This window comes from Bombina bombina, chromosome 4 (assembly GCF_027579735.1).
Source record: "Bombina bombina isolate aBomBom1 chromosome 4, aBomBom1.pri, whole genome shotgun sequence".
In the NCBI taxonomy this organism is placed as follows: Eukaryota; Metazoa; Chordata; class Amphibia; order Anura; family Bombinatoridae; genus Bombina; species Bombina bombina.
This window is the reverse complement of record NC_069502.1, coordinates 664,982,590-665,007,318: the sequence shown is the minus strand read 5'-3', so window position 1 is coordinate 665,007,318 and position 24,729 is coordinate 664,982,590. Positions and strand designations below refer to the sequence as shown.

Below are 24,729 nucleotides of genomic sequence, written 5' to 3'. Positions count from 1 at the left end.
ATTAATAATAATATATAACAAGCCTGCCTCCCTTTTGTCTCTATTCCTCGATCTTGTATCTATTCAGCCATTCTGAACTAACACTGACCTTTATTATGCTATGAAACCAAGTCTCCCGATTTATGCTGTTACAAGGAAACATCTCTATCTTATAACTTTGTATAGCTCAGCATTTGCTAACTTAAACATGCTCCCACCACATATCTTAGCTCAAAAAGATGTGTTCTTATCTTTGTCTCAAGGTTGAAGTCTCACAGCTTTGTCTCTTATTAAACACAAACAATCTTATGTCTGAAACTTGTTTGAAACTTTACGCTAAGTATACTGCAATTATGGGCGTGTATGAATCCTGTGTGTCAATTTACTATGTATCTGATGTATACTATTTACCCGCAGCGCAGCCGTCAATAAAAAGAACAGTTTTTAGACTTCAATTGTTGTCTGTCTGACTTCTATTCTCAGAGATATCTCGTCAGGTGAAATACTCTGCTCCAGGTGAAATGCAGAATACTGATCAGTGACAAGGTGCACCCACCCCCCGGAAAAGACCACTAACAATATTGTTGAGAACAATGTCAATGGATTGGTGTTAAGCAGGCCCAGAAAACCAAAGAAACTGTCATCTATGTGTGAGCCCTTGTGAAAAGGGAGTAGATTAGTGAAGGGGTTTTTCCCCTCTATCCTATGTTAATGTTTTATGCAGGTTGTGCAGTTGTATGGATGAGGTTTATAGGTGAGAATAATCATGTGGAAGGCATTACAGAGAAGTGGCATTTGCAATTTTTATGCAATTGTTATAATTTCAGTGTATTCCTTTATACATTTTTATGGTAGTTTCCTTGTATGTATTATAACAAATATGTTTAAGTGAATAAAGATATGCAAATGAGAAATACCCCTATTTTTTATAGTAATGTGATTTTATTATGTATCTATGAATATTTATTTTTATATAACTTATGTAAATAAATATTGTGATGCCTTAAAAGAAATAATAACAATGCTTGGTCTTTTTTATATAATCACACTGGGACACTAATTATATGGACTGTCTGTTTTTTTAAGATCTGTCATAATAAAGGAGATAGTATTAGGGAAGGATCTAATCTCAAAAGGAATAGCTACATGCACCAGTAAAAGTTATTTGAATGCACTGATTTTTTGCTAGCATAACTATTTTTCCTTATTTAAAGGGACACTGAGCCCAAATGTTTTCTTTAGTGATTCAGATAGAGCAGGCAATTTTAAGTAACTTTCTAATTTACTCCTATTATCAAATTTTCTTCAGTCTCTTGGTATCTTTATTTTAAAGCAAGAATGTAAGCTTAGAAGCCGGCCCATTTTTGGTGAACAACCTGGGTTGTTCTTGCTGATTGGTGGATAAATTCACCCACCAATCAACAAGTGCTGTCCGCCCAAGATATACAGGATAGAAATTCTTAATCTATAAAGCGTAAAACATCTAACGGACACAGTAAAATCTTATGGAGAGTCGAAAAGACGACAGGCTCAAACTGATCCCGCCCAATCATCTAAAAGAGGACTGGACATTACACAGTAAACACAGTGACATGTGTGAACTATAAACAATATAGCAACATAAGTTGGTCCTATGTGGGTTTCATAAGTTATTCTGAGTACTAGAGTAGGTGAAACTAGGACTGTTCACAGTACTATTGCTGTGGCGGGTACAATTCAAAGAGACTGAAAAAATATAGAGGTAGTACATAGAAAACACTTGAACCTTAATCATCACATCATCAATTCTCAAACCATAGTGAATATATATATAGAATAATAGTCATATTAAAAATTAAACATTTTAGGTATAAACAAACTGCAGATATTAAGACACTTAGGAATAGTCATTATGGAACTATCATTATTAAGATCCGGAGAGCCATCTTTACATAACTATAAGTACAAGCTAAGGCAAAGGCTCTACGGACAGGACAGAGACTGCATAACTCTGCTAAAATGGAGTATGGAGGATAAATTATTTATCCCTTACCACACATGTATATGGGGGGGGGGGGCAGACCCAGACCAGATAATAACATTCCCCACATTTAAGAAATTGTACAGCTTAGATTACTCATACCGTAAATGTGCTCTCTCACAAGACATGGGAATACATATTTTCTGGAGGGAACTACATTAATGCTAAGGGGACACTCTCATTTTGTATTATGTGTAGTAAGGAGTGCTAGAATGTCACATAAGACAGACTCTAGGGGTATTAAGTCCAGCATATGGTTATCTATACGTTATAATTAACTTGATTACTAGCTCAATGGGATATAATCTATATAAGGGACATCAGGGGAATTTTAGGCAGAGTAATCCTCTGTCGGACCTGTCCAGAGTAGTTCTGTAATGTTAGACTATGGGCCTCTGACAATAGCATATGAAAGAGATAGTGACTGAGTCTCAGTAGAAGCCCAATATGTTAGCTTACATAGAATAGAAAACATTTTTAAATTAACTATAGACATAGTTCTGATCTATAGATTATAATAGCAAACAACAGATAAGTTAAATAAGTAAGTAACAGCGCAACTGCCCCTCCCGCAGCATTATGGTTATAAAGGAGCTATAAACACTGGGTATTAAGCAGTAGAGGGCTAAACAGCCTTAGGGAGATTTTTTTTTTTTTTCCCTCCTTTTTCCCTTTCTTTTCTTTCTAAAACCAGCTATAATAATACATTTAGGAACCAATAAGTTTGAGAGGTACAAACAGTTAGACCTAAATTGAGATAGGGGGCACAAGAAACTGTGATAAAACATAACAAAAAGTCCCAACATAAAATTTACATAGGAAGCGGAGTCGCCTATTGACATAGAAACACAGGTCTAAATAAATATAAGTGAGAATGTGACTCCAACATATATTAATCTCCAGAGTCTTTCGACCTAACACAGTGTCATTAGTCTGGGGATAGTTCGTATGTCACTCCGACTAAACCACACAGGCCCCTGCCAACCCCATTAAAGACAGCATCCTCCTATGGATAGATGCAAATACTCGGACAGCTTCATCCCACTCCAGATCTCTGGGCCCTCCAGCACCACAGGCCGCAATAGGCTGGGACTAGGCGCCCCCGGGTAAAGTTTAAATCGTGTGCATACGTGCAAGGGGACAGCTGTCCAGCATGTTCTCTCAGCGAGAGTTTCTCCCGAAGTGCCACAGTTACCTTCTCTTCACTAGAGATCTGGTCTGGTGTAGCATCCCCCACAGACGGGCACTAGTGATCCATACAGAGCCAAAGTCTCTAGGCGAGACCGCAGCTCTGCTTCCACCTTCCTGGGTTCCGGTAGTAAGTATGGGGGATTTAGGCAGCGCAATCTGCTCCCCGTCCTGCAGGACCAATCCCATGGCATGCTGCCCATTCACAAATCTGTCCCGGGGGATTGCGGTGAAGTTAGGCATGGAGGGTTTACATGCAGCTAGTGGCCGGTCCGCAGAATTAGAGTAGCGATCATTCTCCTTAGTTGGCCCAAGCATGTCAGGGCACTGCTGCGTCCCACACGGGGCAACATTTTTCTGACCGGCAATCACCTCAGGTCTTGGACTAATGCGTAGTAAGAAGTCGTCCATTCTGCTGCTGATCTTGTGCTCAAATTCTGCAAAGAGGGTCAGCAGCTCTGAGTAAGAGATCGCCATCCTGCTCACAACAGTAGTTTACATAAAAGTAGAAGGAGAGGAGAATTTACTGTGTTCATCTAGTACCTGGTCACCCGGGGGGGGGGGGGGGCACTGAGGATTACCTCCATGAGGCCGCCAGAAATCCCAGCAGATCAGTCTGAAGACTCCACATCAAAATAATATGTGCAAGTTCCAATCCAGCAACATTTGCTCTCTTTTATTCAATAAATTCTCCCTTTTATCAATCTTAAAACCTGATTTTTGCCTTTTTGCAGCTAGGAGCCCAGAGCATAAGCTGCCATCCTTGAGCTCAGTCAGGCTCCGCCCCCTTGCTAACTTTTTTTGAAAAGCAAGAATGTAAGTTTAGAAGCCGTCCCATTTTTCGTTCACAACCTGGGTTGTCCTTGCTGATTGGACAGCACCAATAAACAAGTGCTGTCCAGGGTTCTAAACAAAAATTGGTTGGCTCCTTAGCTTAGATGCCTTCTTTTTCAAATAAAGATAGCAAGAGAACAAAGAAAAACTGATAATAGGAGTAAATTAGAAAGTTGCTTAAAATTGCATGCTCAATCTGAATCATGAAAGAAAAAAATTGGGTTTAGTGTCCCTTTAAAGCACTTTGTGCTATTTGTGCACTTTAAACCAAAGTTCTCATAGCATCCCAAAAAAAAATATTTTGAGTACAAAATACATACCACTGCATTGTATATGACACCGATGGGGGGGGAAGGATTTGTGCACAAACAATTTTCTGCCAAAAACTTGTCCGCTCAATTCAAAATAAGTAATCACAGTAGAAACATTTTACAATAATACATTTTGCAGTTAGATATATAACAAACAAAACAAATATGCTTTTATTTAAATTTCAAACACACTGCTGTGCATTTCACATCTGATTTTTATGTCTCTCTGAGATATTTAACATTTTTACTTACGGATTTGTTTTCCAATAAACCACCTTTATTCTACAGTACTATGGGTTTCTTTCCCTTACTTGTCTGAGGTGTATATATCGCTAGTGCAGTTTGTCACATTTGTAAACATGTTTTGGAAGTCCACATAATAAAAAAGTTGTTGTTTTTCCATGATGCAGTTAGTATTGAGACCAATGCTTTTGTAAATATTACTAGTCATGTGGTTGAAACAAACTGTAGGCACTAAAATTAGAAATGTTTATTTCAAACAGAAAAGCTCAGGTGCTTAATTTATGCTTCTGCAATTAAGTTGTGTAAATATGCCTCTTTTTATCTGTGCAGACTAACTGCTTTAGGTAAATGGCTAATTTAACATTTTTCCTGTTTTTGTTCTGTCTTGAATTTCCAAGTGTGCTCTAAAGTATTGATTTTTCTTTGCCTTATTACTATACTGCTTTGTATTCTTTTCACGTAAATGTGACTTTTACTGAATAGCATTTTTGTTGTCAGTAGCTGTGAAATACAGTTATACATTAGCCTTTTTTATTTTAGACTTGGGGACTAAATTCTATTGGGAATATACTTGCGTACTACATAATATTCTTGTGTAAGAATGTCTTGATATTCAATAAGTCCAGACATGTAGAAATGTAGTTAGTTTTCGCCAGATGCCATACCAGAGTATGCTGTGTATCCTAATAATTCTCCATATGTATAATTCACTGCTGACTTTATTGCTTGTCCACAATAAAAGAATCACTGTCCTTAGCAATTCTTGAAATCAACATTTCCTGATCTGTATTTTGTACTGTAACTATTACCAAAAAAACAAAAAACAAATATACTGATAAAAATCAAGGCCTTTGTCTATAAGAAACTGCCCCTTTATATCAGTTTAAAAAGAACTAGTAGCTTTACTATTAAAGTCAACTTCAAAGACAAAAAGCCCAATTTAATAATGACGCAATTATTACAGAGAAAACCCCCCCAAATAAATACAGTGATTTACCATTAAATAATATGCTATCATCAATGACCAAAACGTCACAAAAATATCACTTCTTTTTTAGAATGACAGAAAATAAAGAATAGTTAGTACTACACCACACTATTCCTTTATAACATATTTTCACTGTATTTAATTCATATAAAAAAAGAAAATCTTAAATTCTCTCTTATATTTCATATATTTTCTTCCCTTTACCTGTCTCTTTGTAGTAGTTTTCCTAATTGCTTCAGATGGACTTACATTACGGTTTGTCTTCCTCCCCTATATTTTCTTTTTTTTAAATTAAATATGAATTATTTTTCATTCTAATAATTTTCCAGCGCACAAAGCCATTCCAATTGAATTCCAGTAATTGCCATCCAGCAGATCAGCCATATCCCACCAGTATTATAGTAATTGCCAGTAACATCAGTCGTAGTTAGCTCACATCCATACTGAGAGCTTTCTGATATAAACTTAATTTATTACTCCAATGTCTGTCCATGATCATAAGTAGTTTTGAATAATTCCTAACAGGGGAGGTAACTTGGAAGTCTTGTGGTCCTTTTAAACATAAATTCTTTTTTTCCCACTTTCTGCCTCTCTGTTCCCAGCTCAAAAGTTGTCACTCACCCTTTATCTGTCATTTGCAAGTAATCTCTCAGTTCTGTCATTCAGTTAGTTAATTTCAAAAAATAATTCTTAAAAATGTGTAAATATATACATTATGTAAACTTAGCTATGGTTATACTAGTTATGTACAGTATATGGGGTCAATTTATTATTGTGCGGACGGACATGATACAATGTAGCGTATCATGTCCGCCGCACATCGATAAATGCCAACAGCATACACTGTCGGCATTTATCATTGCACCAGCAGTTCTTGTGAACTGCTGGTGCAATGCCACCCCCTGCAGATTCGCAGCCAATCGGCCGCTAGCAGGGAGTGTCAATCAACCCGATCGTATTCGATCGGGCTGATTGCTGTCCGCCACCTCAGAGGTGGCGGAAGAGTGAAGGAGCAGCGATCTTAGGACCGCTGCTTCTTAACTTTCGCTTCATGCGGAACTGAAGCGGAGTGGGTCGGAAGCAGCATCCGCTGCTTCATAAATCGACCCCTTTGTGTGTAAATATATATATATATATATATATATATATATATATATATATATATATATATATATGTATATAAATGTAGAAAAGACAAGCACTCCAGATACCGGGTCACAAATGCCTGGGGTGCAACAGAAAAGATTGTAGAAGCAAAAGAAGAGTGCACTCACCAGGACTTTTCAATGGTTTATTCCAAAACTGAAGAAATTACAATTTGCTACAATGTAAAGTAGTGAGTGTACAGCCTATATAACAGTGTAAATTTGCTGCCCCCTCAAAATAACTCAATAAACAGACATTAATGTCTAAACCGTTGGCAACAAAAGTACCCTAAGTGTAAATGTCCAAATTGGGCCCAAAGTGTCAATATTTTGTGTGGCCGCCATTATTTTCCAGCGCTGCCTTAACCCTCTTGGGCAAGGAGTTCACAAGAGCTTCACAGGTTGCCACTGGAGTCCTCATCCACTCCTCCATGACGACATAACAGAACTGGTGGATGTTAGAGACCTTGCGCTCCCCCACCTTCTGTTTGAGGATGCGCCACAGATGCTCAATAGGGTTTAGGTCTGGAGACATGCTTGGCCAGTCCATCACCTTTACCCTCAGCTCCTCTTGGAGGTGTTTTTGGGGTCGTTATCATATTGGAATACTGCCCTGCGGCCCAGTCTCCGAAGGGAGGGGATCATGCTCTGCTTCAGTATGTCATGTTGGCATTCATGGTTCCCTCAATGAACTGTAGCTCCCCAGTGCCGGCAGCACTCATGCAGGCCCAGACCATGACACTCCCACCACCATGCTTGACTGTAGACAAGACACACTTGTTTTTGTACTCCTGGTTGCCGCCACACACACTTGACACCATCTGAACCAAATAAGTTTATATTGGTCTCATCGGACCACAGGACATGGTTCCAGTAATCCATGTCCTTAGTTTGCTTGTCTTCAGCAAACTGTTTGCAGGCTTTCTTGTGCATCATCTTTAAAAGAGGCTTCCTTCTGGGACAACAGCCATGCAGAGCAATTTGATGCAGTGTGCAGCTTATGGTCTGAGCACTGACAGTCTGACACCCCCCACCCCTTCAACCTCTGCAGCAATGCTGGCAGCACTCATATGTCTATTTCCCGAAGACAACCTCTGGATATGATGCTGAGCATGTGCACTCAACTTCATTGGTCGACCATGGCGAGGCCTGTTCTGAGTGGAACCTGTCCTGTGAAACTGCTGTATGGTCTTGCTTACCGTGCTGCAGCTCAGTTTCAGGGTCTTGGCAATCTTCTTATAGCCTAGGCCATCTTTATGTAGAGCAACAATTCTTTTTTTCAGATCCTCAGAGAGTTTGTTGCCATGAGGTGCCATGTTGAACTTCCAGTCACCAATATGAGAGCGATAGCACCAAATTTAACACATTGCTCCCCATTCACACCTGAGACCTTGTAACACGAGTCACATGACACTGGGGAGGGAAAATGGCTAATTGGGCCCAATTTGGACATTTCCACTTTGGGGTGTACTCCGTTTTGTTGCGAACGGTTTAGACATTAATGGCTGTCTGTTTAGTTATTTTGAGGGGACAGCAAATTTACACTGTTAAATAGGCTTTACACTCACTACTTTACATTGTAGCAAAGTGTAATTTCTTCAGTGTTGTCACATGAAAAGATATAACAAAATATTTACAAAAATGTGAGGGGTGTACTCACTTTTGTGAGATACTGTATGTGTATATATATATATATACAGTATATATATATATATATATATATATATATATATATATATATATATATATATATATATATATATATATATATATATACACACACAGTCATATGCAAAAGTTTAGGCACCCTTGACAATTTCCCTGATTTTCATTTATAAATAATTGGGTGTTTGGATCAGCAATTTCATTATGATCCATCAAATAACTGAAGGATACAGTAATATTTCAGTAGTGAAATGAGGTTTATTGGATTAACAGAAAATGTGCAATATTCATCAAAACGAAATTAGACAGGTGCATAAATTTGGGCACCCCAACAGAGATATTGCATCAATATTTAGTAGAGGCCCCTTTAGCAGAAATAACAGCCTCTAGACGCTTCCTATAGCCTGTAATGAGTGTCTGGATTCTTGATGAAGGTATTTTGGACCATTCCTCCTTGCAAAACATCTCCAGTTTAGTTTGGTTTGATGGTTGCCGAACATGGACAGCCCGCTTCAAATCACCCTACAGATTTTCAATGATATTCAGGTCTGAGGACTGGCATGGCCATTCCAGAACATTGTACTTGTTCCTCTGCATAAATGCCAGAGTAGATTTTAAAAGTGTTTTAGGTCGTTGTCTTGTTGAAATATCCAGCCCCGGCGTAACTTTAACTTTGTGACTGATTTCTCAACATTATTCCCAAGTATCTGCTGATATTGAGTGGAATCCATGCAACCCTCAACTTTAACAAGATTCCAAGTACCGGCACTGGCCACACAGCATGATGGAACATTCACCAAATTTTACTGTGGGTAACAAGTGTTTGTCTTGGAACGCTGTGTTCTTTTGCCGCCATGCATAACGCCCCTTGTTATTACCAAATAACTCAATCGTTGTTTCATCAGTCCACAGCACCTTCTTCCAAAATGAAGCTGGCTTGTCCAAATGTGCGTTTGCATACCTCAACCGACTCTGTTTGTGGCGTGTGTTCAGAAAAGGCTTCTTCCGCATCACCCATACAGCTTCTCCTTGTGCAAAGTGCACTGAATTGTTGAACGATGCACAGTAATTATTTATAAATGAAAATCATGGAAATTGTCAGGGGTGCCTAAACTTTTGCATAAGACTGTATATATACATACACACACACACACATTATAGAGGTTTGTAGCTTTAAAAAAAAAAAAATCATGTTAGTGGTCCACGGGATTCAAAATTGTGAGTTTAGTGGTCCCTGAGGTCCAAAAGGTTGGCGACCCCTGGATTAGAGTACCAGAGTACCACAAAATACTGAATTAATTATTCTGCAAGGTAGAATGGGTATTTTGTTAACTTAATATTTATTTTGTCAGGAAGTGAAAAAGTAATTCTATGAAGCAGACACTACCAGAATCTTCTATTATTTTTCTTGGCCATGTATTTTACTATTTTAAATCAAAGCTATAAAAACTTTGCTCATACTGAAACAAGGAGAATTAGAGTAGAAGTGAATATGTCAAACATTACCTGTGATGGAGTAAAGCCAGACATGCGGAACGCTGAAAAGACAAGTGGCACCTCTGCCTTCATCAGCATCTCAATGTAATGAGCAGTACAAAAGTATATTGGATGGATTCCAGATTCTGCAATATCAGCAGGCAAATGTTTCTGAAAGGTATAAGGGGCAGAAAGTTAAATTAAACAATGGCAACAAAGCAGAGAGACGGTTATCCTTATAAGACCATTCTGTCAAAGAGTAAATCATCGATCTGCTGTGCATATAAGAAGTTTTTTAAACTTATTAGATAAGGTACTGCAAACCAATAATGATTTGCTAACATAATGATTGTGGCTAGCTCTACTCCAGTAATAATTCTGGAGTGGCTCCTCCAAATATGGCAAGTGGTGGATGTAGTTTGGCTATTGAAACAAAAATTGCAGCAGTCTTAATGCATTCAAAATATTTTCAAACTCAACCATTATGTTAATTTATTACAACACTGCAGAAAAATCTTGCAATTACAAGGTTCTTACTGTCCCTTTAACAACAGTAAATAAATTATCCTGGCTCATAAAATAAAACAAAAACAAAAACCAACAACATTCAAAGTATCTTTCATAGTTTTTAAGGCAGATAGACATTGTCACAAGAAGTATACTTTGCACAGACAGTCATACAAGGAGTATAAAGTGTCCAGACATTCCCACAAGAAGCACAGCGTATGCAGACAGTGTATAAATTGTATGGATATTCTCACAAGGTGTATAAATGGGTGGACTTTGTCACAAAGGGACAGATTGCAAGTGGCACACTAATGATAGCGCGGGAGGTGATATCGCTGGACCACGCAAACATTAGCCTGTGACTTATTATTACAAGTCCATGGTAAAGTGCATTAACCAGAGAAGGTTTAGCACTGTCGACTTTGCTCAAGCGAAGCCTATACTTTTCAATAGATATCACTAATGCGCTATCTTGAACTCATATTACAAATTGAAAGTTATAGCTTGTGCTTGAGCAAAAGCCAAAACAGCGCTAAAATGTTTAGTGCGACTTCAGACATTGGGGCGGATTTAATAAGCAGCAATCCGGAAACTGAAGTTAACTTGTCCGCCACCTTTTAGGATCAGATATGATCGGGATGATTGACACCCTCTGCTAGTGGCCGAGAATGTGCAGGGGGCGGCATTGCACAAGCATTACTTGTGAAATGCTTGTGCAATGTTAAATGCCAACAGCGTATGCTGTCGGCATTTAGCGATGCAGGGCAGACATGATTCGCTATAGCGAATCCTGTCCGCCTGGAGTTTAATAAATTGACCCATACAGTTATCTGTAGGGGTTAAAAAAAAAAAAAAGTTGCACAAAATCAATAACACATTAAAATAAAGTATTACACACAAATACATGTGGGATATGGTATGTGGCAAAGTGTGTGTATATACAGTGGATATAAAAAGTCTACACACCCCTGTTAAAATGTCAGGTTTCTGTGATGGAAAAATATTAGACAAAGATAAATCATTTCAGAAATTTTTCCACCTTTAATGTGACCTATAAACTGCACAACTCAATTGAAAAACAAACTGAAATCTTTAAGGTGGAGGGAAGAAAACAAAAAAAACTAAAATAATGTGGTTGCATAAGTGTGCACACCCTCTTATAACTGGGGATGTAGCTGTGTTCAGAATTAAGCAATCACATTCAAAACCATGTTAAATAAGAGTCATCACACACCTGCCATAATTTAAAGTGCCTCTGATTAACCCTGAATAAAGTTCAGCTGTTCTAGTAGGTCTTTCCTGACATTTTCTTAGTGGCGTTCTACACAAAAGCCATGGTCCGCAGAGAGCTTCCAAAGCATCAGAGGGATCTCATTGTTAAAGGGTATCAGTCAGGAGAAGGGTACAAAAATTTTTCCAAGGCATTAGATATACCATGGAACACAGTTAAGACAGTCATCATCAAGTGGAGAACATATGGCACAACGATGACATTACCAAGAACTGGATGTCCCTCCAAAATTTATGAAAAAATGAGAAGAAAACTGGTCTGGGAGGCTACCAAGAGGCCTACAGCAACATTAAAGGAGCTGCAGGAATATATGGCAAGTACTGGCTGTGTAGTACATGTGACAAAAATCTTCCGTATTCTTCATATGTTTGGGCTTTGGGGTAGACGGCAAGACGGAAGCCTTTTCTTATGAAGAAAAACATCCAAGCCCAGCTAAATTTAGCAAAAACACATCTGAGGTCTCCCAAAAGCATGTGAGAAAAGGTGTTATGGTCTGATGAAACGAAGGTTGAACTTTTTTGCAATAATTCCAAAAGATATGTTTGGCGCAAAAACAACACTGCATATCACCAAAAGAACACCATACCCACAGTGAAGCATGGTGGTGGTAGCATCATGCTTTGGGTCTGTTTTTCTTAAGCTGGAACTGGGGCCTTATTCAAGGTAGAGGGAATTATGAACAGTTCCAAATACAAGTCAATATTGGCACAAAACCTTCAGGCTTCGGCTAAAAAGCTGAACATGAAGAGGAACTTCATCTTTCAGCATAACAACGACCCAAAGCATACATCCAAATCAACAAAGGAATGGCTTCACCAGAAGAAGTTTAAAGTTTTGGAATGGCCCAGCCAGAGCCCAGACCTGAATCCAATCGAAAATCTGTGGGGTGATCTGAAGAGGGTTGTGCACAGGAGATGCCCTCGCAATCTGACAGATTTGGAGTGTTTTTGCAAAGAAGAGTGGGCAAATCTTGCCAAGTCAAGATGTGCCATGCTGATAGAATCATATCCAAAAAGACTGAGTGCTGTAATAAAATCAAAATGTGCTCCAACACACACTTATGCAACAATATTTTTTTTTATGCTACTTCCCTTCACCTAAAAGATTTCAGTTTGTTTTTCAATTGAGTTGCATAGTTTATAGGTCACATTAAAGGTGGAAAAAGTTCTGAAATTATTTATCTTTGTCTCATTTTATTTACATCACTGAAACCTGCCATTTTAACAGGGGTGTGTAGACTTTTTATATCCACTGTATGTGTGTATATATATATATATATATATATATATATATATATATATATATATATATATATGTGTGTGTGTGTATGTATACATGTGTATTTATGTGCAAATATGTATGTTCACATACATAAATGTATACAAATATAAACACATACATAAACAAGTATACACACATTCTGAGCCCTTCCCAGTCAAATACCTTTAAACATGGAATTTAATTTGCATTCCTTTTTAATGTGTTTTAAATATAAATGCTTGAAATTATGTTCTATCAGTTAGAATTTTGTTTTTATTTTTTTATTTTTAAATATATATTAAGTACGTCCCAAAGTACTAGCTTTTGATAGCTGGTACCATAATTGTGTATATCTGTATATACATCTATATCTGTATATGTTCATAGATATATAGGTATAGATATACATTTTACAAAAAAAAAAATTATGCTTACCTGATGAATTAATTTCTTTCTTGGTGGTGAGAGTCCACAAGAATCCTTACCGTTGGGAATTCATCACCTGGCCACCAGGAGGAGGCAAAGACACCCTATAGTAAAAGCTTAAATATCCCAGAATTTCAAATAGTCAAGAATAGGAAGAAGAAAGAGAGATAGTACGGTAAAGAGATGCAAACCAGAACTGCCGCCATTTATACATTTGGGTGGGTTTGTGGACTCTCACCACCAAGAAAGAAATTAATTTATCAAGTAAGCATAAATTATGTTTCCTTTCTAATGGTGGTGAGAGTCCATGAAAATCCTTACTGTTGTGAACTTTTACCCAAGCTGTGGAGTCCACTTAAAATGGGTGGGACAAATGAGAAGGCAGGCATCTATTTACCATAAACAACCAAAAGTCACTTCAACTGAAACCAACAAAAACAAAAAAATCAAAAGTTTAAATATGAAGCAATTCTGAAAAGAAGCTCTATTAAAGTCCCCTTCTTGTCCAAGAAGTAGACACCAAACAAGCTGAAATATGCCAAAAAAGGAACTGAGCCACCTCCAAGTTAGCTCTAAGAAAGAGACGCCTCAACCAGAAGCTACAGAAACAGATGTTGTATTCCAGCCCTTATGTTTCTCTTGAAAACAAAGTGGTAGACTGAAAACAAAAATTATAATGGCTAGACTACTCTCAGGAAGAGTAATAAGAACTTTGATGAAGATTTAAAGTTAGAATCTAGGTTCAAATAAATTAAGTAGTCAAACCCCGTAGAACCAAAATCAGATTCCAAGAAGGAACTAACTCAAGCCTTAACGAATTTCTGATAAATGTAAGACAAAAAAGGCTGCCTGTGTAATAAAGCAAGGTCTGAGAAACCCTTGTTTCAGCCCTCTTGAGTTCGATTCAGGGCATCTGGACAGCATACTGTGGATAACCCATAGCTAAGCACTAAGAAAGATACTCTCACACAAATAGTAAGGCTTCCTAGGAACAGACCTGCAAGTCTGAAACAAGGCGTCAATTACAGAATCAAAAAAGGAGCCTTTTAGTGGCACAAACTAAGCGTTCAAATTCCAAGCAGAAAAGGTAGACCAGAAAACCCTGGAAATAAAATGCCCTTAAATAACATATCTCACGGCATGAGAGAAACGTCACAAAGAAATGCTGATCATCTAAACTAGTTCAGCACCCCATGTTTCTCGGGACTAAACAGGAACAAGAAAAAACACTGAAAACTTTTCCCATTTGAAGACCACCAAGCCCTAATGGATTTTTGTGAATCCTGAATGAGACATGCTGGGTGATGCAGAGATGAACCTCCATTCATTCAGTATGAAAAACCTCCATCCATACTAGAATGTTACTAGAACCATCTTGAATATGGTGCTGGCTACCGCAAAAATTAAGTTGGAATAAAAATAAAGACAAAAACAATACAGAAGATAGAACAAGTCTGAAGACCTCTAAGGTCCCATAGAGAGTAAGATATATATATATATATATATATATATATATATATATATATATATATATATATATATATATATATATGTCACCTCTCCTAGCGAGGGGACCAACTCCCTGAGACCCTCAAGATCTCTAGATCTGCCATACTCCCATCCAAAAGGTTGGTGTCCATGAAAAATATTTCCATGATGGACAAACAAATTAATCTCCAAGAAAGCAGGAACTAGGAAGATTCCACAAAGGAAGTGGAAAATTGCCTCTAGCAAAAGCTAGAAAAAATGGTAACACCCCTCTACTGAAAAAAGGTAATCTAGATGACACGACCCTAGTTATGGTGTAAGAAAAACCATTCCTGAAAAACTAGATAATTCCAGGATTATTGCCTTACACAGTAGACACTGATAAATGATAAATAGAATATATGGCCATAAACAAACTAGGGATTGAAACTGTGAAACAGGAATTGTAACGAAAAAGCTGCGTTCAAACCCTAGTCATTGAGTAAAAATAAAATAGGAGACTGCTCCAAAGCAAGATGACCATAAAAACTTTACAAACAGCAAAATGCAATAGCATTAGCATAATTACAGGGCTTCACACAGAGTACAGCCGTACAATAGGTAGAGAAAATGTCAGAACAGGAATGTACTGGGAATAACATACCGCAATATGCATTATTTTCAGTACTAGTATAGAAATCACTCTAAATACCAAAATATGTTCTGTGCAAAAATTGCTAGCGAGGCAATAGACAGAACTGTAGGTATAGTACTGTGCAGTAATATTTGCCCTATTACACTCATTTTCACTGATTATAGAGATACAATAGACAACAAATGTCACCAAACTAAAGCACAGAACTTACGGTACCTGTAGCACTGAATTATAATAAAATAGTCGGTATCAATTAGACATAAATATGTAGTATCCTAACATTGATAAGATAATTCGCTGTGATTACAGTAATATAGTCAGTAGAGAAAAAAGTGAGCAAAACAATGTACTGAAACTCTATACATACTGAATACCGTAAAGTAGACGAAAGAGAAAATTTTAGCAAATCAATGTACTGAACTGTACATATTACAAGATATATTAGTATTAGCATCATTACAGCAATTCACACTGATAACAGTAATATCATTGGGAAAGGAACTGCCAGTAAAACAATGCACGGAACCTTAGATATAGCGATATGCAGAAGTAACAGCACTGTGATAGTAATCCACATTGATTACAATACTATAACAGTAGAGAAAATGTCAATAAAGTAACGTACTAAACTTTGCATACAGCAAAACTCATAGCATTAGCACTAAAACATGAAAGCACACTGCTTACAATATATATTCAGTATAGAGAGTGCTAGCAACAATGTACTGAACTGCACATACAGTAGTAGCATTATTACAGTAATATGAACGATAAAGAGAATGCTAGCAAAGCAATGTAAAGCACTAATATGAACATTAATACCGTAAAAGCAGAATGGCACTACATGAGAACTGCAGTTTAAACCTTAGAACTGAACTCCAGATTGGAAACAGTTACTGCGGTAGAGCTGGAAACTGCAATCCAGATTTTAAACGTTGTCTGCAGTTTACCAATACATAATTAAACAGTTACTGCAGTATATAGTAGAACAGCAATACAGGTCCCAATCTGCTACAACAGTATGCATTAGCATTGTAATACAGGATTTACACCGTTATTACAGTACACACTACAACTGCAAATACTGCAGTATACCTTAGAGACTGTAATACAGGAGATAAACAGTACTGCTCTGTTACTAAAGTATACATTAGAAACTGCAATACAAATTTGAAGCAGCTACAGTGGTTTATCCCAGAACTGTGATACAGGATACAAACAGATATTGCGGTATATAACATAAATGCAATACAGGTATAAACAGTTAGTGTAGTATACATCAGAACTGCAATACAAATATTAACCAGATACTGTGGTAAACAATAGAACTGCAAAACAGGACTTAACTATTTATTGTGGATTGTATTAAAACTGTAATATAGGACTTAAATAGTTATTGCGGTATACCGTAGTAATACAGGAGATATACCCATATGGCAGTATATATTTCATATATGTTCAAGGAAGCTAGTCATAAATGTGAGCTTACATAAGAGCTATAAAGGTATCATTAAAACAACGTATACTATAATGTCCGTACAGCACATTCATAAGTGCAATAATGAAGTGGAACTGATACTTAAATATTATAAAGCAGATAGGATACCTACTGAAAAGGTAACAGACCTATATTAACACTAACTTAGCTTACAAACGGGCAGATCTGACAGCAGAATCATTTGATTACTTCCCTTAGTCTAAATGTACAGTTTTACACTGCAACAAAGAGAAAAACACAATTGACCCATTATAAATCATCTGCATAACACATACAATTGAATTTGTTTTTTATAAACAGACAGTGGGAAAGAAATAGTTAACCCCAACAGGTAATAATCATACTGTCGTACACGCGTGAGAAAAATACAGTGACACCATGAACTGCCTTAAAAAAAACGTATTGCGCTTGCTAGCATTAACAATAGCCTGCACATATGTGAAATGTGACCAGAAACTAAAGTGCAACTATTATCACTACATTTAGGCGACCCCCGTCTGCTCTTGGTAAATGGTTGTCTTCTTACCCGCTCCAGAAACGGACCTGTAAAAGCTAGTAGTTAGCAGCTTTCCATATGTTGCTGTGAGAGCAGGGGCAGCTAGAAGCAGGAAGTGTTCCAAACTCAAGTGCATGGGGGGAACTCCATCCATTCCCCTTAACTTTCCCACTCTGTGAAATCTGTCTCCAGTGAGGAAAAACAAACCTGCCCCCACTTCTTAGCACTCCTGATGCAGGAATAGGGCTAACAATGTCTGTACTTAGAAGGGGAGATCTTACAATAGGCAGCATCAGCATAGATGTGAAAATGTAAAGCACTATCTACCCCACACATAGAAGAAAAAGGTAGTCTGTACACCTTTTTTCATCTGTTGTCCTATATTAGATGAATACACAATGCACAAACCTCCTATAGGTATGTGTATGTACAGTGCTAAGTTGAACTGGTTAAATGTACATGTATATGATGTACTGACAGAAAACCTGTGGGCTGTGTGAAAATGTCATCACTTACCAGTATAACAACCCCTCCGCTCTGCTTACCCACCTACAGTCCTGCCAATTCCAGTAGAAAGCTCATCCTGTCCTGTTACAGTAGAGGATATACTGAGAGAGTACATCTTCTTAGTCCTACAGTAGGAAGCTAAAGGAGCTAGCCCAGCAATACCTGTGGCAGGCTTGTATCCACAACCCATGCACCTACTATTGGGGGAAAGTGGAATTAAAATCCTTATAAATCTTGATACACCTCCATATGTGCCTGCCTCCATGACTAGGCAAAGAAATACTGGGATGGGACAGGTAGTAGGAGACATATTTAAGCTTTTACTGTAGGGTGTCTTTGCCTACTCCTGGTGGTCATGTGATGAATTCCCAACAGTAAGGATTCTCATGGACTCTCACCACCATTAGAAAGAAAAAAACATAATTTATGCTTACCTGATAAATTTATTTCTCTTGTAGTGTATCCAGTCCACGGATCATCCATTACTTATGGGATATTAACTCCTCCCCAACAGGAAGTGCAAGAGGATTCACCCAGCAGAGCTGCTATATAGCTCCTCCCCTAACTGCCATTACCAGTCATTCGACCGAAAACATGCAGAGAAAGGAAAACCATAGGGTACAGTGGTGACTGTAGTTTAATGGAAAAATTACCTGCCTTAAAGTGACAGGGCGGGCCGTGGACTGGATACACTACAAGAGAAATAAATTTATCAGGTAAGCATAAATTATGTTTTCTCTTGTTAAGTGTATCCAGTCCACGGATCATCCATTACTTATGGGATACCAATACCAAAGCTAAAGTACACGGATGACGGGAGGGACAGGCAGGCTCTTTATACGGAAGGAACCACTGCCTGAAGAACCTTTCTCCCAAAAACAGCCAAAAGCAAAAGTGTCAAATTTGTAAAATTTGGAAAAAGTATGAAGAGAAGACCAAGTTGCAGCCTTGCAAATCTGTTCAACAGAAGCCTCATTCTTAAAGGCCCAAGTGGAAGCCACAGCTCTAGTAGAATGTGCTGTAATTCTTTCAGGAGGCTGCTGTCCAGCAGTCTCATAGGCTAACCGTATTATGCTACGAAGCCAAAAGGAGAGAGGTAGCCGAAGCTTTTTGACCTCTCCTCTGACCAGAATAAACGACAAACAGGGAAGACGTTTGTCGAAAATCCTTAGTTGCCTGTAGATAAAATTTCAGGGCACGGACTACATCTAGATTGTGTAGCAGACGTTCCTTTTTCGAAGAAGGATTAGGACACAAAGATGTAACCACAATCTCTTGATTGATATTCCTGTTAGTGACCACCTTAGGTAGGAACCCAGGTTTAGTACGCAGAACTACCTTGTCTGAATGAAAAATCAGATAAGGAGAATCACAATGTAAGGCAGATAACTCAGAGACTCTTCGAGCCGAGGAAATCACCATTAAAAACAGAACTTTCCAAGATAACAACTTGATATCAATGGAATGAAGGGGTTCAAACGGAACCCCCTGTAAAACATTAAGAACTAAGTTCAAACTCCATGGTGGAGCAACAGTTTTAAACACAGGCTTGATCCTAGCTAAAGCCTGACAAAAAGCTTGAACGTCCGGAACTTCTGACAGACGTTTGTGTAAAAGAATGGACAGAGCTGAAATCTGTCCCTTTAAGGAACTAGCGGATAAACCCTTTTCTAAACCTTCTTGTAGGAAAGACAATATCCTCGGAATCCTAACCTTACTCCATGAGTAACTCTTGGATTCGCACCAATATAAGTATTTGCGCCATATCTTATGGTAAATCTTTCTGGTAACAGGCTTCCTAGCCTGTATTAAGGTATCAATAACTGACTCAGAAAAACCACGTTTTGATAAAATCAAGCGTTCAATTTCCAAGCAGTCAGCTTCAGAGAAATTAGATTTTGATGTTTGAAGGGACCCTGGATCAGAAGGTCCTGTTTCAGAGGTAGCGTCCAAGGTGGACAGGATGACATGTCCACTAGATCTGCATACCAAGTACTGCGTGGCCATGCAGGCGTTATTAGAATCACTGATGCTCTCTCCTGTTTGATTCTGGCAATCAATCGAGGAAGCATCGGGAAGGGTGGAAATACATAAGCCATCCCGAAGGTCCAAGGTGCTGTCAAAGCATCTATCAGAACCGCTCCCGGATCCCTGGATCTGGACCCGTAACGAGGAAGCTTGGCGTTCTGTCGAGACGCCATGAGATCTATCTCTGGTTTGCCCCAACGTCGAAGTATTTGGGCAAAGACCTCCGGATGAAGTTCCCACTCCCCCGGATGAAAAGTCTGACGACTTAAGAAATCCGCCTCCCAGTTCTCCACTCCCGGGATGTGGATTGCTGACAGGTGGCAAGAGTGAGACTCTGCCCAGCGAATTATCTTTGATACTTCCATCATTGCTAGGGAGCTTCTTGTCCCTCCCTGATGGTTGATGTAAGCTACAGTCGTGATGTTGTCCGACTGAAACCTGATGAACCCCCGAGTTGTTAACTGGGGCCAAGCCAGAAGGGCATTGAGAACTGCTCTCAATTCCAGAATGTTTATTGGTAGGAGACTCTCCTCCTGATTCCATTGTCCCTGAGCCTTCAGAGAATTCCAGACAGCGCCCCAACCTAGTAGGCTGGCGTCTGTTGTTACAATTGTCCAGTCCGGCCTGCTGAATGGCATCCCCCTGGACAGATGTGGCCGAGAAAGCCACCATAAAAGAGAATTTCTGGTCTCTTGATCCAGATTCAGAGTAGGGGACAAGTCTGAGTAATCCCCATTCCACTGACTTAGCATGCACAATTGCAGCGGTCTGAGATGTAGACGTGCAAAGGGTACTATGTCCATTGCTGCTACCATTAAGCCGATCACCTCCATGCATTGAGCTACTGACGGGTGTTGAATGGAATGAAGGACACGGCATGCATTTTGAAGCTTTGTTAACCTGTCTTCTGTCAGGTAAATCTTCATTTCTACAGAATCTATAAGAGTCCCCAAGAAGGGAACTCTTGTGAGTGGAAAGAGAGAACTCTTCTTTTCGTTCACCTTCCATCCATGCGACCTTAGAAATGCCAGTACTAACTCTGTATGAGACTTGGCAGTTTGAAAGCTTGAAGCTTGTATCAGAATGTCGTCTAGGTACGGAGCTACCGCAATTCCTCACGGTCTTAGTACCGCCAGAAGAGCACACAGAACCTTTGTGAAGATTCTCGGAGCCGTAGCCAATCCGAATGGAAGAGCTACAAACTGGTAATGCCTGTCTAGAAAGGCAAACCTTAGATACCGGTAATGATCTTTGTGAATCGGTATGTGAAGGTAAGCATCCTTTAAATCCACTGTGGTCATGTACTGACCCTTTTGGATCATGGGTAAAATTGTCCGAATAGTTTCCATTTTGAACGATGGAACTCTTAGGAATTTGTTTAGGATCTTTAAATCCAAGATTGGCCTGAAAGTTCCCTCTTTTTTGGGAACCACAAACAGATTTGAGTAAAACCCTTGTCCTTGTTCCGACCGCGGAACCGGATGGATCACTCCCATTAATAAAAGATCTTGTACGCAGCGTAGAAACGCCTCTTTCTTTATTTGGTTTGTTGACAACCTTGACAGATGAAATCTCCCTCTTGGGGGAGAGAATTTGAAGTCTAGAAGGTATCCCTGAGATATGATCTCTAACGCCCAGGGATCCTGGACATCTCTTGCCCAAGCCTGGGCGAAGAGAGAAAGTCTGCCCCCCACTAGATCCGTTCCCGGATCGGGGGCCCTCGATTCATGCTGTCTTAGGGGCAGCAGCAGGTTTCCTGGCCTGCTTGCCCTTGTTCCAGGACTGGTTAGGTCTCCAGCCTTGTCTGTAGCGAGCAACAGCTCCTTCCTGTTTTGGTGCAGAGGAAGTTGATGCTGCTCCTGCTTTGAAATTACGAAAGGAACGAAAATTAGACTGTCTAGCCTTAGTTTTGGCTCTGTCTTGAGGCAGGGCATGGCCTTTACCTCCTGTAATGTCAGCGATAATTTCTTTCAACCCGGGCCCGAATAAGGTCTGCCCTTTGAAAGGTATATTAAGCAATTTAGATTTAGAAGTAACGTCAGCTGACCAGGATTTTAGCCACAGTGCTCTGCGTGCCTGAATGGCGAATCCGGAATTCTTAGCCGTAAGTTTAGTTAAATGTACTGCGGCATCTGAAATAAATGAGTTAGCTAACTTAAGGGCTTTAAGCTTGTGTGTAATCTCATCTAATGGAGCTGATTCAAGTGTCTCTTCCAGAGACTCAAACCAAAATGCTGCTGCAGCCGTGACAGGCGCAATGCATGCAAGAGGTTGCAATATAAAACCTTGTTGAACAAACATTTTCTTAAGGTAACCCTCTAACTTTTTATCCATTGGATCTGAAAAGGCACAGCTATCCTCCACCGGGATAGTGGTACGCTTAGCTAAAGTAGAAACTGCTCCCTCCACCTTAGGGACCGTTTGCCATAAGTCCCGTGTGGTGGCGTCTATTGGAAACATCTTTCTAAATATCGGAGGGGGTGAGAACGGCACACCGGGTCTATCCCACTCCTTAGTAACAATTTCAGTAAGTCTCTTAGGTATAGGAAAAACGTCAGTACTCGCCGGTACCGCAAAATATTTATCCAACCTACACATTTTCTCTGGTATTGCAACTGTGTTACAATCATTCAGAGCCGCTAACACCTCCCCTAGTAATACACGGAGGTTTTCCAGCTTAAATTTAAAATTTGAAATATCTGAATCCAGTTTGTTTGGATCAGAACCGTCACCCGCAGAATGAAGCTCTCCGTCCTCATGTTCTGCAAATTGTGACGCAGTGTCTGACATGGCCCTAATATTATCAGCGCACTCTGTTCTCACCCCAGAGTGATCACGCTTACCTCTTAGTTCTGGTAATTTAGCCAAAACTTCAGTCATAACAGTAGCCATATCCTGTAATGTGATTTGTAATGGCCGCCCAGATGTACTCGGCGCTACAATATCACGCACCTCCCGAGCGGGAGATGCAGGTACTGACACGTGAGGCGAGTTAGTCGGCATAACTCTCCCCTCGTTGTTTGGTGAAATATGTTCAATTTGTACAGATTGACTTTTATTTAAAGTAGCATCAATACAGTTAGTACATAAATTTCTATTGGGCTCCACTTTGGCTTTAGCACATATAGCACAGATATCTTCCTCTGAATCAGACATGTTTAACACACTAGCAAATAAACTAGCAAATTGGAAATACTTTTCAAGTAATTTACTATAATATGAAAACGTACTGTGCCTATAAGAAGCACAGAAAAAGTTATGACAGTTGAAAATTAATAAACTGAAAAGTTATAGCATCAAATCTTTGTAAAAAACACAATTTTAGCAAAGGATTGCTCCCATTAGCAAAGGATAACTAACCCTGATAGCATAAAAAAAAAAAAAATACAGAAATAAACGTTTTTTTTTTTTTTTTTATCACAGTCAACTACAATCTCACAGCTCTGCTGTGAGTGATTACCTCCCTCAAAACAAGTTTTGAAGACCCCTGAGTTCTGTAGAGATGAACCGGATCATGCAGGGAAGACAATAAACTTCTGACTGAATTTTTTGATGCGTAGCAAAAGCACCAAAAAAGGTCCCTCCCCCTCACACATAACAGTGAGAGAGATCAGTAAACTGTCATAAATTAAATAAAACGACTGCCAAGTGGAAAAAAATAGTGCCCAAAACATTTTTTCACCCAGTACCTCAGAAAATTAAACGATTTTACATGCCAGCAAAAAACGTTTAACATTAATAAATTGAGTGTTATTAAAAAGCCTGTTGCTAGTCCCTGCAAATTAGGCTAAAGTTTTATGCATACAGTATAATTCCAGTGAAGTGCCATTCCCCAGAATACTGAAGTGTAAAATATACATACATGACAGCCTGATACCAGTTGCTGCTACTGCATTTAAGGCTGAGTTTACATTATATCGGTATGGCAGAATTTTCTCATCAATTCCATTGTCAGAAAATAATAAGCTGCTACATACCTCTTTGCAGATTAATCTGCCCGCTGTCCCCTGATCTGAAGTTTACCTCTCCTCAGATGGCCGAGAAACAGCAATATGATCTTAACTACTCCGGCTAAAATCATAGAAAAACTCAGGTAGATTCTTCTTCAAATTCTACCAGAGAAGGAATAACACACTCCGGTGCTATTATAAAATAACAAACTTTTGATTGAAGGTATGAAACTAAGTATAATCACCACAGTCCTCTCACACATCCTATCTATTCGTTGGGTGCAAGAGAATGACTGGTAATGGCAGTTAGGGGAGGAGCTATATAGCAGCTCTGCTGGGTGAATCCTCTTGCACTTCCTGTTGGGGAGGAGTTAATATCCCATAAGTAATGGATGATCCGTGGACTGGATACACTTAACAAGAGAAATTATATATATATACATATTTATTTAAAAACAAAAGGAACATTTTCTTCTGTGTGAAGAATATAGAAATGTTAAGTATTCCTAACTCACCTTCGGCTTTAGCGCAGTTGGTCTAGCTCAGTGTTGGGTTAGCTCACAAGCGATAACTAATACTTTTTTTTATAGCGTTGCTCCATAGAAGTCTATGAGGAGAGGGAGGTCGCTATATCCAAAGTTCTGACTTTCTGACACTAACTTTTTCTTTAAACTTGTATAACACACGCCAATGTGGCTGCAATATTTTTTATTCTTTTACTGCAGTTAGTGCACAAGTAAAAAAAAATCAACTTGTAATCTGGACCAAAGTGTACAAAATGCTGGAAATTCTCAA

At 38.9% G+C, this 24,729-nt stretch overlaps 1 protein-coding gene across 1 annotated transcript in view; it reads right to left on the bottom strand.

The window, feature by feature from the left end:
* TBC1D32 (TBC1 domain family member 32) overlaps positions 1 to 24,729 on the bottom strand; it is a 695,824-nt gene that overhangs the window by 27,138 nt on the left and 643,957 nt on the right. The window contains exon 32 of the mRNA XM_053710787.1: positions 9,880 to 10,020. Within this exon, the coding sequence (XP_053566762.1) occupies positions 9,880 to 10,020 (141 nt within the window). The remainder of the gene's footprint in view (positions 1 to 9,879; positions 10,021 to 24,729) is intronic.